General features: G+C 43.5%; 1 protein-coding gene across 2 annotated transcripts in view; it reads left to right on the plus strand.

Moving 5' to 3' along the window:
• knockout (Stork-head domain-containing protein knockout) overlaps window positions 1-11,641 on the plus strand; it is a 74,904-nt gene extending 63,263 nt beyond the window's left edge. The window contains exons 4-8 of one of the 2 annotated variants that reach the window (XM_011649945.3): window positions 4,542-4,997; window positions 7,343-7,549; window positions 7,986-8,170; window positions 8,462-8,941; window positions 9,211-11,641. In XM_011649945.3, the coding sequence (XP_011648247.2) occupies window positions 4,542-4,997; window positions 7,343-7,549; window positions 7,986-8,170; window positions 8,462-8,941; window positions 9,211-10,383 (2,501 nt within the window). In that variant the 3' untranslated portion in view covers window positions 10,384-11,641. The remainder of the gene's footprint in view (window positions 1-4,541; window positions 4,998-7,342; window positions 7,550-7,985; window positions 8,171-8,461; window positions 8,942-9,210) is intronic. The other variant, XM_011649946.3, reaches the window with a different exon arrangement.
• The last annotated feature ends 2,878 nt before the right edge of the window (window positions 11,642-14,519 follow it).

Raw genomic sequence — 14,519 nt, forward strand, 5'->3', positions numbered from 1 at the left:
CAGTCAAAAATTCTAACTTATTTCTAATAATTACTTCTAACACTGATGCTAATAGAAACGAGCATGATTAGGCTTAAATGAATAACCTATCCTTACTGGCACTCTAATCAATATTACAAAAAAAAAAAAACAACACTTAATTTACTTCATGAACGTTGATAGAATCGATTCTTAGAACTGTTTCTATGAGTATTAATTAGAGATAATTGATCTCTCGTTTCTTCTTACGAACAAAACTCGAGGGGAAGTGACCTAAACGTTCGTTAACTTTAATTAATTTAGTATTATTTAAGGTGACACCGCTCATAGAGAGTGAAATATGTCCGGTCTTATATTTAATCTTCCGGATGAATGCGGTGCCTTTTAGAAGAGTGAAAAGATACGACGGTTTCCGCGGTGCTGTCAACGCCGTTATACCATGCAATCAACAATCTAACATGTGATTAATCTAACGTATGATTTCCGTATTTGCTCTCGCGTACTCTGACATAATCCGACAAAAAGAGGCCGGCGTAAGATAAACAAATGAGGGAGAATGAGTCGCGGAATCGATATATAGCCGCGGGTATGAAGTGGCGTCTTAAGGATTTTACATATAATCAGCGATCCCGGGTAATCGCCGGGGACTCTTTTCTTGGAGAGTATATACGCGACTCAAAGGTCGCCTTGTTACGAGGTGATTCCTCGAGTGGCGAGTGGTCTTTGCCATTTCCCATGAGCATAGCCATAAAGGCGACGGAGGTCGGCCGATCGACCGACCAACCAACCAACCCAACCAACACGATGGATCACGGCGATAAGGATATATGCAGCGTGTTCTGCAGCTTGTACGGTATACACCGGAAGTGATCCCACCGCGCTCGCGTTTCGAAGAACGGTCTGAGAGAAGTAATCAGTCTCTCTCTCTCTCTCTCTCTGTCGTTTCCCCTCGGCAGCCTCGACAGTCTCCTGTCTCCGGCGTCTTTCCGCACCCGCGTCCATTGCCCGCAGTGATATTTCTCGATATATTTTCGCGTGGGCGCGGATAGACCGACCCGAATGCCAGCCCGGCTCTCTACCTTTTACTTCTCTTCGAGACAACCAAACAAATGCTGTCTACGTGGGCAGCGCGCGCGCGCGCGCGTGCACAGAGCGGTATTATAATAAAGTCTCGCGGAATGATAGAAAGGTGCAGGATGCTAATAATAGCCTTTCGCAGGGTCGCCGCAGGTCGGCAGGTGTGCGCTTCGCGGTGTTGTATCTACTGTTCCCCCGGCGGATCGGTGTCGTCGACTTCGCGTCGTTATTCGTGACGTGGTCGCATCTCGCGGAACTCGAGACGAGCTGAGAGAGAAACGTTTCGTTGCAGCTCGCACAATGAATAACAAAAAGAAAAGAATAAATATCAAGACTCCCCCTCCTCCACCCTTCCCCTCTACGCTCCTCTCCCCTCCCGATCCAGTTACCTGATTTTATTTAGAGTACTTTGTACTCGGATAATAAGAGCGGCTTTGTACAACAAAATGACATTGCAATATCGAGATCTGCGATCGAGAGAAAGCCGCAAAACGATAGAGCGACGCAGGAATCGAAACAGCCGTCGATGCGAGATCGACGTTCTTTTAAATTCTACCCATAGGCATAGACGAGTCATAAAGCATAGCCTAACAAAAATAAGAATAAACCGTTAATGGCCATTTGCACAACCGCTAGTTGGGTGGTAAATGTCCATCGGCCATAAATCGTACGTCCCGATCGATGGCGCGGTCGGTCTTATATCACGCGGCCGCAGCATTGAAAACAAAACGACAAATGGAGCGGTTTGACGCATGCAGAACGCTTTCCGGAAAATTTATGACGCGCGTCTAATTGTCGGTGTTCTCCCGGTGTACATCTGAAATTGCGCGCGTACGCTTCGACGATTTAATTTCAAGAGTAAAACGAGTCGGAGGCTTTAGCCGCCTTCAACCGGATGTCATCTAATCGTCCAAATAAAAAGGAGAAAGATCGCTCGATCGTTAGAATAAGAAACGTTCCACTCTGGGAGAAAAAAGTGTGTAAAACGGAAACGAAATAAAAAGACCTGGCGATGTCACGGGGGGGGGGGGGAGGGGGGGAACTCTCGACGACTTTCATCGCGACAAATTCGCACGATCTTCGCCGGTCGACGACCTTTCAAATTTGGAGTGCCGCACGAGTGAATAACGCGTGCGAGATAACGCACGCGGAGAACACGTTCGGGACACGTTCGGGACGGGATTCTCATGACGTGTGGAATGCGAGTCAGCGAGCATCTACGCGTCCCAGAAAACCGACGTATCGAGTTCCACGATCCCGCTGACCTCGCTTCGACGTCCGTCTTTCCGTCCGTCTTGTCGACGACAAAGCTCCTTGAAAATTGTGCAACGCCACCGTGATACACGCCTCGTTTTCTTCGCGATCTCCCGGCGCGATGACGTAGATCATGCACTTTTTTTCCATGCCGCGTTCGCTTACGGGATAAGATCTCGCTCGCGCGAATGAAACCGAAACTGGCCGCTCCCACGTGAGCGCTTAAGTGCCACTTGCTCGAAGTCGCGACGAGAAAATTTAATAGATCATCTTGGCGAGGCGAAGAGAGATGTAAATAGACGATAATGTTTGCTCGAAATAGTTAAGGTCCGAATTTTCTTGTGATCGCCGTATCGTGCCTTACCAAGCGTTAAACGAGGTATCAGAATCGTGTCCCAGAAAGGAATAAATGAATGAACCACGATATCTTATTTCATTAACTAAACTGTAGATGCGGATCTCAAATGAAGCGTGGAGCGTGAGAAACAATTTCGCTAAGTAGTCGGAGTATAAGGCAAGTCGAAGTTTAAATGGGCACCTCCTCTATTCAATGAGCATCGAACGTGAGAATAATGTTCAAGTTGAAAGTGGAAGCGTTACCGAAGCCGCTTTTACGTATTACCCGGCTTTACGAAACGCGCGTATCAAGCGGAGATAGATGTCGGCGTGTAAAGGCGCAACAACGAGACAAGACTCGTTCTGTCAGCGAGATACCCCGAAAGAATAGGAGAGTAGGAAGGCGGACTTATTCGGCCTATTTACGATAATTGTTTAACGGGAGCTCGCGATGCGGGCGTTTTCTACACGTTGGTTACACGCGTAATTGGAGACCCGCTCTTTCCTGTCTTGCCCTGTCTCGCGAACAACAAAGGCAACCGTTGACAGACATGCGGGGAAATTGCAGAGTTGCGCCTTAGAGAAGGCGGGCCCGCGATCGCACGAACTTTAAATAGAGCTTCTTCTCCGGTCGGCTCAAACCTTTAATTACACACGATCGGTGGAGCAAGTGGCTCCGCGAATGCATTGTCGGGTCTCGGCATACTAGCCGCGATTACATTGATTAAAATATTTCAACGGTCCAGAAGAGCTCGGTACGCTTCACGTATATGTCGACGTTGGCAGTCGACTTTCCCGTACTTGAAACGGAGCTTCTCTATCGGTGGAAACCTTTGATTATAAGCCAGCGATTTCACAAACAGACATTTTTCTTCTGTGCGCGGCGTATCCTTTGCGGATTGGAAATATTATAAATATATTTTATCGCGAATGATATTGCGATAGAGAGAGACGCGGGAGAGTCGTGCGCGTTTCAAGTTCACACTGATATTGACTTTCCCTGTATCGACTTCGAATCGACATTACAGATTCGTCGCACGAACGAAGCGCGGGCCTCGCGGGGAATTTCGAGGTCCTGCCGACTCTCGAGTTTAGAATAATCCATATTCTTTTTTGTGGGCGTGAACCTAAATGTAGGAGAGCACGCAGTCGCAGTGTCGCCAGGTTACCGTAAAACGTGACTGGAAGAATAAGGATTTCGATTCTTCCACAATATCCGAATCACCGCCGCCCGGGCTTAATAAATTCGCCGCCTTTTTTTCATATTCACCGATCACGTTTGTTCTTTGACTTCATTCGTGGAAGGAATTTGATTAATTCGTAATTGGAATGCCCGTATCTCTGTTCCACTCACTGGGACTCTCGCGATCACGAATGCGGCATGAAACCCAACGTGACTCTTTCTCATCGTCGTGTGCTTCCTAATGAAATACTTAACAGTCGTAACACGTATGCAAATGCGAGGTAGATCTCGATTCGAGTTAAAACAGCTTTAATTACAAGAATGTAATTTGAATGTGTCACTGGATTTGAATAGTTATTACATTTCGTCGGCGACAGCCTTGAAAATAAAATTACGCAATCATGTCAAAAGGACAAACAGAAGAATTTACCGCGACGGCGATAGAGATAAATGAAAAATATAAAATTACGGCATCATCCTGCTGCTCATTTTATCCCCAGAGGCGCTAATGTGACAAACGGTCGTAAAATCCGGCACGCGGGATGCCATAACGGCAGAAAATTGACATTGAAGCGTAGAAACGGGTTACGTAAAACGGCTAGGCCGGACGATCGAACTCGCCGTTCAATTAATTCCTAGAAAAATAACGTGGCCTCCGGACGCCCGGCCGAAGATGCTGGCGTATTAATCTCGGGCCCCTTCTGTTTCGCAGGTGATATAGAGGATTGTCTAGTGGCTCCAGTTTCTCAAGGTCAGTTCACGCCGCTGCCAGAAGCCTTGTGCTGGGCTATTCTGGAGCTGACTTCCCAGAGGCAGGCGGCGACCTTGGACACCCTCAGATCAGCCCTGAGGAACGCCTTCCCGGCAATGCAGAGGCCCAGCCGAGAGCTCGTTTATGACGCGCTCGCCAAGCTCATGCAAGAGCGGAAGATCTATCACACATCTCAGGGCTACTTCGTCGTAACGCCCGAGACGAAAAGGCTTAGACGCGACTCCGGTAGCTCCAGGCGGTGTTCCAGGGATATGAACGGGTCCAGAGGTCAGGGTAGTATGCTGATGAGCAACGACGAGGCGGTGGCACTCGTACATGGCGAGATGCTTACTCTGCGAGACGGCGATGTTACGCATCAGGCTGTACAGACGAACCTGGCGGACGTTATTTGCGGAGGTAAAACGAGCCTCGCTAATTATTTTCCGAGCCTGACGTCACCTCCCGTGCCGTTCTTTCAATAGACAAAGTCTATAATGTCCTAGCGTGATGACTTTTGAAAAAAGTTGCCTCACCAAAATTTTCTTTACTTTAAATATTTCAGTCGATATGGAATATAAAAATACGTGAAGTAAGGTAAACGGTGTTAAACGAGACACGCTATTAATCACGAGGAAACGTAGATATATTACCTGCGTACTTCCACGAGGAAGTTGTCGTGTAAGAAATTCAACGTTGCGAAAGTATCGCTTGTATGTATGTCGCGAACGAAAGATGGTGTCGGATGACGACGCGATTAGCGTGCTTTCGTCTTCATTCGGTAGTAACCGCGGAGGTCTTTGCGTCTTATTAGAGTGTCGCGTATCCCGTTGTCTTCTGCGGTGCGCGAGGGAAAGTTTCCCATAACCACGTTCCCCCCCCCCCCCCCCGGTCGAAATCGCCATCTCGCGATTAATTAATCGCAATAGTTAATTTATAATGCATCGCCGATCAATTTAACGCGTTAGCACCGTTTCCACGACGCGGCGCGGACGTGCACTATGCGAGTACGAAATTATGTTTCAGGAAAGTACTAAATATAGCACGGCGAAACGAAGAAATTCTTCTTATTAAATAATGCTATAGCCGTTGAGTATCGCGGAGAGGAATTAATGTGCGCTGCGGGCGTAACATAAAGCGTACGTGCAGAGGTACGTCTGTGTACTTATAATACCTCGCGTAATTTTTGCGACGTCGAGGCCGATGACGTGCGCACAAAAGACGAAGGCGCGTAAGGCCGTGGCTAAGTCCGAGATCGATTTCGCCGTGTCTCACGGGAGAGGATGCGCAGGAAGCTGGAGCCCTCGTAAAACTCGCGAGAACGAACTCGCTCGCTCGGCAGAGAGACCGGTCGGCCCAGGCAAACTCGTTCGGCACGTGTTCGGGAAACGTTCCGATTGTGTCCAGGAGGAGAGCAGTTCGCTAAGCTACTCACTCTCGGGGGGGCCTTTTTCTGCCGGCGACTCGACGGACGGGTCGGGAGAGCGTTTATGTTGTTGTCGTCCTTGGTAGCCACGCAAGTCTCGCCGGCGGAAGATCGTCAATTCCTCTCGCGACCGCGTACGAAAAATCAGCGTGCGATCTTAATTTCGCTTTTTGCCACGTTCGCGGAAATCCCTCGGAAAGGGACAATATCCTCTGCTATACGCATTCTTATTCCCCATCTCTGTCGTCAGCGTTTCTCTCGGTCGAGAAACATCGCGCTGATCCCCCGATTACTCTTGAAAAATCCCGACGCGATTGTCGTTTCGATTGTCGCCACAACGGGAAGCCTCTTCTATCTCTCGTGGCTTTTTATCGTCTCCGACAAAAAGTTCTTGCGTTTCTTGCGATATATCGTCGGTCGAGACCTCCGTACCACAACCCACAGCGCACGCGGAAGCTTTTTGCGGTGCGTTTCTTTTTTCATTTTTCATTTTTCTTATAATATGCGTCGAGAAGAAAAAGAGAGAGAGAGAGAGAGAGAAAATGTGTGTACGCAAGGAATAGAGCTGCGAGCATCGGCACGGCGCACACATGAGAATGAGAGGAAAAAGGGAAAAAGAGAGAAGGAGAGGACGGGTTAGAGAAGCCGACGATGCCTGGATAGCGTTTAGCACAACCAATATATTAGCTATTGGTCACGACATTGTCTACCGTTACATACGCTGTCGACATCATTGTGGCGAGGAGGGGAGGGGACCACACGTATATAATCTTCCTACTTTTCTCTTACTCGTTTCTCGGCTGATTCTCACGCTGGTAACCCACTCGTCGCCGGTCGGTACGTCGGCGTATCGCCCGTGGCTATGTACCAAGATGAAACTCTCAGGAATGAGGGTATTCCACTTTTTTCTTTTTTTTTTCTTTTTTTTTTAATTGCAATACATTTCGGTCGTGATATTAACCCTTTTTAACCAGAACGAACGCGTCGTCTCACCGTTCTGACATTTGCACGGTCATCTCCGCGCCGCGAAGGAATTTACTCTTCCCTGCCGCTCCGTTTAATTTGAGTAACCTGGATTTTCCCGATACACACTTTCCCCAAATATGTAACTTAACAGATAATACGATGAGTAGATATGAGGATAATCAAGTTTCTAAGATACGGACATCGTCACTTCATCAGCATTTTTAAATAATTTCTTTGTTTACATTTGTTTTTTTATCTTCTTCATATAATATATACATGTATAAAAATATTCTTTTATATATATATTATAAAATGTTATGTAATGTAATATTATGTAAGGCGTGAGGAGCAACGTTGACTATCTTTCTTCCAGGAAATCCCAACGATAAGGTCCTGTTCGCTAGGTGTCGGTCGATGCCCGGCCGTCTCGAGAGGCGACACTCTCTGCGGCTTTGGGGCTCGGCCAGACGTTTACACAGAAGCGGAAGTTCACGGTCCCTGCCACGAAGACCAGAAAGGAGCGACACGTCTTCCAGCGCGGAATACGCGAGCACGGATAGCGCGCCTCACAGTCCAACCAGTGAGTTTAATTGGGGAAGGGATTGCATGGTGATGGGTGACTCCGCTTTAATGGGTGATGGATGAATCGATTCAAAAATACTTTCGATTGTATATAACTGTCCTTTCAGAGATTAAATTTTGCTAAAGTAAATTTTACACATCGGTCGGAAATTTTTGCATAATTATATTTATATTCGCCAGATAGGCAACGTTATTTTATTAATTTATTTTACATTTTTATACATTATTTCTCGAATTTTCTTATGATTAATGAATTTACCGATTATATTGGGACAATTATAAACAATTGTAATCATTGCGAAATATTTCATATATATATAAACCATATGAGACAATCCAAATCGTAGCTTTTAGTCACCCTGTAGCTGGCAAACCCTTCCTCGATCCTCATTGTTTTTTGACAAAGCGCAACAAATCCAAATCCCTTCCTCAAGGTTTTTCTGGGATTTTTTCAGAAAAGATAGGCCTGCTCTCAAGGCTCTTTCGGCGGAGTACAAGGAGGAAGGGCGCACCATTAATGGGCACTTTCAGTGCTCAGTATCCCCCCACCGAGTGGTTTAATCCGCGCGTTGTGCATTTGCATAGCGTTGCCACGCAGACAAGGGCCGCCAGCCCTTCGGTAAGTTGCACATATACAGGTATTGCCCAACAAGAACTAGCAAAACGAAACTTCTTACATAGCACTCCCAGCGCCGCAAGGCTAATTAACCGGTTCTCCCGATAATTAATGAAAATTCTTGAGGCGACAATGTACCAAGTTATCAGTTGACGTGGAAATGCAATAACAATAATAAATGGAGATAATACAAAGCGATTGAGTTATTGAATTCAAAACGGAAGATAAGAATTCCGCGGTTCCGCGGAAAGAATCTCGAGTCGCGAAGTCAAATCGATAAAATCTTCTTCTCAGATGATGGAGGGCTTAGATCAATCGCAGGCCAGTTTCCAAGTGTGGGATGACTCGAGCTCGGTGCGATCGGCCACTTTGCCAAGGCGACATCGGCGCCAAGCGAGCGGTGACTCTTCGAGTTTGTTGGCCAATTCGACGCCAAGGAGCTCCCGAAGACATCGATCACCGTGTTCCACTCTACCGAGATCCAAATGCTCCAGCCTAAGCAGATGCACGTCCAGAGCGTCCGTTCTACCGTCCAACACCACTAATCAGGATGCCTATCAAACGCGTAATCCAACGCAAAATGATAAAAATTCAACGAACTCGTCGCCCAGCAGAAGCGGTGGTAGCTCTGGCTCGGTTAGAATGATGAACGCCACTCCGGCTAAAACGACCACGTTGGGTAGGCCCAACACAAGGCAGTCCAACTCCAGAAGGCCGAGTCACGATTTCAGCAACGGCGGCACTAAGTCGGCCAACGGTTCTCCGCAGCATAAGGTAGATTTCTAATTCCGTTATAAATATGTAACGAAATATCTGCACACTCGCACGTGCATCTTCCTTTAATAGAACAGAGTTATTAATATTTCCATATTCGTCGTTTAAAAATATGACAAAAGTTTAAAATTTCGATACTGCATTTTTTATAAATTCGATACTGTATTTTTTATAAATAATAATTAGATCATTCAACTTTACAATTTCTTTAATTTTTCAATTTTATCCAATTTCGTTTAAATTTTTAAATACATTTTTGTTATTTCAAGGTATTACAAAAAACTTCGTCGGGTCACTCGTCTCATTCTAGCGGCAAGTCGATTTCAAGTACAAAATTGACTTGTTCGCCATTGAAAACGGCCATGCTGTCGACGAAATCGTCACCGCTGAAAGTCGTTCAGCAAGGTTCGCTGACTCCTCTTCAAGAGGCGCAGAACTCAATAACCCTTCAGGTGTCCACCAATCTGAGTCCGTCGTCGCAGGAGCAACGGACGATACAGAATAGCGTGACGCTGGCGTCCAATACGACCAGCACGACGACTATTTCCGGCTCGCCCGGCACGAAGATCTACGTTCAGCAGAATAACTCACCGATGAGGTCCGTAATCACTTTCGAGAACGGCACGGTGAAGACGAAGATCGCCGAGAAGGAAGTCATCGACTGCAAGGAGAAGCAAGAGAGGGAGCTGGTGACCGAGAAGGCCTACAAGACTCGGGTGGATGACGAAAAGCTCTTCAAGTCAAAACTAGATGACGAAAAGCTGAACAAGTCGGTCAAAGCTGAACGTCCGTCGTCGCTCTACACGCCGAAGGAACCAAAAACGAGTCTTCTACTCTCAGAATCTGACAAGGAGAACAAACCGAAACTCGAGGAGGAAGTGCCTAGCAAACTGAAACTGACGAATCGGCTGAACAACAGTCAGGCCCATCTGATCGATGGCTCGAGCAATAATGTCGACAAGAATGCTCTGGCGCACGAAGCCACCGCGTTGTCCACCACGAAGAACACCAACGACGCGATGAACAACTCGCGCAAGCTTAGCCTGTCGCTGTCGAAGGACGCGCTGAGTTACCGCAATCTATTGCATCCAGGTTCAAAGAACAACATCGCCTCGAATCCACCGTCGCCCACCAAATCGTACGATGGTTTCGGCGGCTCCTTCAACGATGTTTACATCGAGAATCTCGAGACGGTGAAGCAGCAGCGGGCCCCCCAGGGCTCCGAGCCAAATCTGGAGAAGACCGTGAGTCGTGGCTCGGATCTCCATTCTTATCCCAGTCTTAGCGACATGCAGGTGCAATTCACCAGTCTAGCGGCGCAAAAGATTCTCAAGGGCTGCCCGATCAACAGCGTGGACACCCTGGTAGAGGTGAACATGGCAGCCGCCGATAAGCCCAACAACTGTGACGTCACCGTTCATACGGATTTCGGCCTCGTTTGAATTTTATTTCCACAAACACACATCCATCGATTAACGTGAAAACGGCAAGGCAAGGAATTGTTGATCCTTGCATTCGATCCAAGCATATTGCGTCCATGAAGAATAACGTGCCTCGAAGCGAATATCGGAGATAACGCCTTTCATCTCATACATGAGGATAAAGAGCTTTTATTTCTTCTTTTATTTTTGTTTCTTAGTGAAAAGGCCACGGCTCGCGTAAGAATGTTACACACGAAACACGCGTAACAGTTACCAATGATCTGTCGCTTATCTCTCCTCTCTGTGTCTCTTAACGAGCATCCGTGTTTTCGAATGATCGCTGTGCCAATCTCATTTATATTTTTTCACATTCAAACGAGGAAACTTTCGATCTCGCTTATTAATATCACTTGTCTTATCAAGCGAAATCCGCCCTCTCTCAAAGATGCTATCTCAAAATCAATTCTTCATTACTGGACACTGACCAGGATACCGATTTTATTTTTTAGACATTGAAGTTCAGATTAAATTAAAAATCGAATAATTAATGTGTGAGACGTATTCTGTTTTATCTTCGCATTTCGTTAAAATCACAAAAGATATCGCAGATCTTTTCTCTTTTCAGTTCATTAAGGCAAATGACGATCACCCCGTATTTTCCACAATATCGCAATATAGAATCAGTTCTTAGTAACTCAAATATACATTATTCGAAAGTACACTTAGCTTTTTTCTGGGAACATACATAGATTCAAGGGACGCGCGTATTACAATCGTTGTAACATCGGTGGTTTTGCGTCGCTTTACTCGAGCTAAAGCGATTTGTCAAAGCAATAACTCGTGTACAACAGTCACACGCGACCCGCAAGGAAGTCAGCAAAGAAAAGAACTAGATTCTCGATAAAAAAAAAAATGAACTTCGTCAATTTAAGCCACTGCCATGTTTATACGTGCATGTATCTCAGACGATTTCTCGTATTGATTTTCTCGCTCTGCCACAGCGAGGTAAAAAGGAGCTTCAGGCCTTCGTAGCCAAGTATAAGATTAAATGGAAGTTTTGTAACGCGATATGTAGGCAGGGATATTCTTAATAAAACATTAATAACTCTCCGACGATAATACCGCGAATGAAGCGGGGAACAATGGCCTTTTATAACTCGCGCGTTATTAGGCGCGTTATTAACTGCGCGAGCAGCTGACAAATTAATCGCAAAACCATCTCCAGGAAGGCCATGATAACACGGTGGAAAAGAAAAAAAAAAAAAAAAAACATCAGAAATGATCACAGAGGTTGCAATTTTTGCTGCACCGCACAATGGAGATTTTTTATATCAAATATACATATGTTATACATAGTGCAGAGGAAGGTCGTTTTCCCGGAGCGCGGCCGGTATCAATTCGCAATTAGCGCAATCATAAATCTGTAAGTGCCAAAACTTATCGTAGTACTTAATAACGATAATCGCCTTAATGATTCCGTTCGCACGACGATTTCGCGGCGCGTTCGCCGACGACGATTTCGCAAACGCAAGCAAAAGAAGGGAACGCGCGGAAGGGAGGGGGAGGGAGGGGGAAGGAAGAAAAGTATGCTAAGCGCGACTAATCGCGAAGCCGTAGTCTTAGAAAATGGTAGGCAATTAAGCGAGTACGGCACGAGAGAAGAGAAAATGACATGTCCGCTTTGTACATTTCATATTCTGTACCGCAGATTAACCGATCGACGCGGATTCGCGATCGCCGTTCGTCCTACGCTTCAAAGACGCCGACTTCCCGTTTGTGACGTTCATTTTCCGTCAGCTCATTCATTAATGTCGATTATATCATTACAAATCGTATATTAATTAATCTATCTCATAAACAATTATTACCGGAACTTATGTGTTATTTTTATTATTATCGAGCTATAACGATTTGTTATGACTAACTAATGCTACCGTAATGTATGAATGATTTTACAAATCTGTATGAATTATTTTACAATTATTATGAATGAATTATTTTTGATTACAATTATTATTTATGAATTATTTTTGATTTTTTTATGATTCAAAATAGCTTCAAGTATGCATACAATTTGTTAATATTCGACAATGAGATCAATATTTATAATTTTATAATATTTATAAATTAGAAATTATTTATAATCGAAATTCGCGATATTAAAATCTGGATAAACGTATGCCGCTAATTAGAATTTCTTCATGATTTTGATCTAACTGACATAATTGGTAATTTTTTTTTAATGAAATAATGCTTGCATTATATCATTTACGTGCAATTATATTTTTATTAAACTATTGATATATTATTTGATGCACAGAAAAAGATCAAATTAGAGATGAGGAATTATACATATGCATAATTAGAAGCTTTGCTTTAAGCAATTCTGCTGGTCGAATGAATTTATTTAATTAAAAAAAAATTCGATCGGAGTCGTTCTAATGCCCATGTCTGCCAAATGTATTAATTTGAATCCCGTTTTAATTTATGTATTTATCTTTTCCTAATTTTTAGAACTAGAAAAAGATAAAAAAATAAGTTAAATCAAGATTAAAATTAATTTAGAGTGATAAATATATTCTAGTATACGAAAAAAATTTCAATATATTTAGAAATAAGTATATTTAGAATAAATAAATAAAACTTAAATTTAGTTTCAGTATTTTATTTAACAAGTGATAATAACATTTGATGCAATTATATTATCTTTCAATTATATTATATTTTCCTTCTATCATCTTATTCTATGATTTTTAATAGCATAAATATATCTGAACATTTAAAATTCAATAAATAATTATAAATATACTTTAAAATTCACGTAACACATTAAAAAATATGGTACGTGACGCGTGCCAAGATTTTAAAACAAAATTGAGCTAGAATTTGAGTTGATAAAAGAGATAATATAATTGAAGACAATATAATTGAAGAATAAATGCGTTAATTGCTTGTTATTAATAAAGTTTTGGAACTGATTTTAAGTTATGTTTATTCATCTTAAATATATCGAATTGTTTTCATGTATCAGAATGTATTTATTATCGAATTTATTTATCTAGCAATGGATACGAGATGTGAAAATCGTATTGGGAATGTCGGCGTTCGCGAACGACAGGAACGTTTTCGAATCCGTGTCCCTTATTTCTTATCAAAACTAACTTGTAGAGTATCGTTGTATAATCATTACGTATCATTATAACAACGAAAGTGTATGAATAATAAAAGAGTGAAAAAGCTCAAACGTATTCTATATTATTTTGTATTATTATCATTAGTGCGGGACTTACCGCCTCGAAGTTCAAGAAGTTTTGTCCAATCGCCATTATCAGTCATGATTGATTTCGACGGCTCGATGTTCAACGTGTCTCGGAGAAGAACCTCGCTAAAACCTGGAAGAGTCTTAGCTTGTCATATTTGAAAATCGACAAAATATACATTACGCATTATAAGAAATCCACATCTTTTGCATGTGAACGTTTATGTCACTTACCTCTCGCTAATTTCCAACGCGCGTTTTCGTGCGGGAAAGAAGCCTCGTTCTCTCTCTTGGCGTGTGGAGTCGCAATTGGAAATAGTAGGAGAGAGAAGGACGAATAATTCAAATTGCGTCTAAAAAGAAAATGGCGGCGTCTATAGGTGCGCCCTCACGAATCTGAGAGTATTTTATACCGAGCGGCCAATGAAATCGTTCGACGATCGGTGGCGACTGGAAATATCCCTAGCTCGACGGCAATATTTACATATAAATTATTGGACTACTCTTCAGAAATATCCACCCGAATGATTCCGTGTATTATTTTATCCTTATTGTTTATCGAATGTTAAGATAAAATGATAGCATTCGGATAATCTTTCCAAATGTAGCCCTGGCATTTTTGGACATCATAGGAGTCCTTAAGGTGCTTTTACATAAGAACATCAAAGCACTGTGAGCATGCGCAGATGATATGTTTATAAATTTTGCTGAAATATGCTGAATGCAATGTACACTGCTGATAATGGAATTTTACATTTGGAAGTTTACATTATATAATGTAAATAAATATAAGTCTTCAGTACATGTAGAACAGTACATGTAGAACAGTAATGTATATCGGAACCTAACCTCTGTCACTTACCATTTTGCGTCAAAAAGCGGGAATCGGAATCATGCG

This window comes from Pogonomyrmex barbatus, unplaced genomic scaffold (assembly GCF_055798465.1).
Source record: "Pogonomyrmex barbatus isolate J1 unplaced genomic scaffold, ASM5579846v1 scaffold1, whole genome shotgun sequence".
NCBI lineage: Eukaryota > Metazoa > Arthropoda > Insecta > Hymenoptera > Formicidae > Pogonomyrmex > Pogonomyrmex barbatus.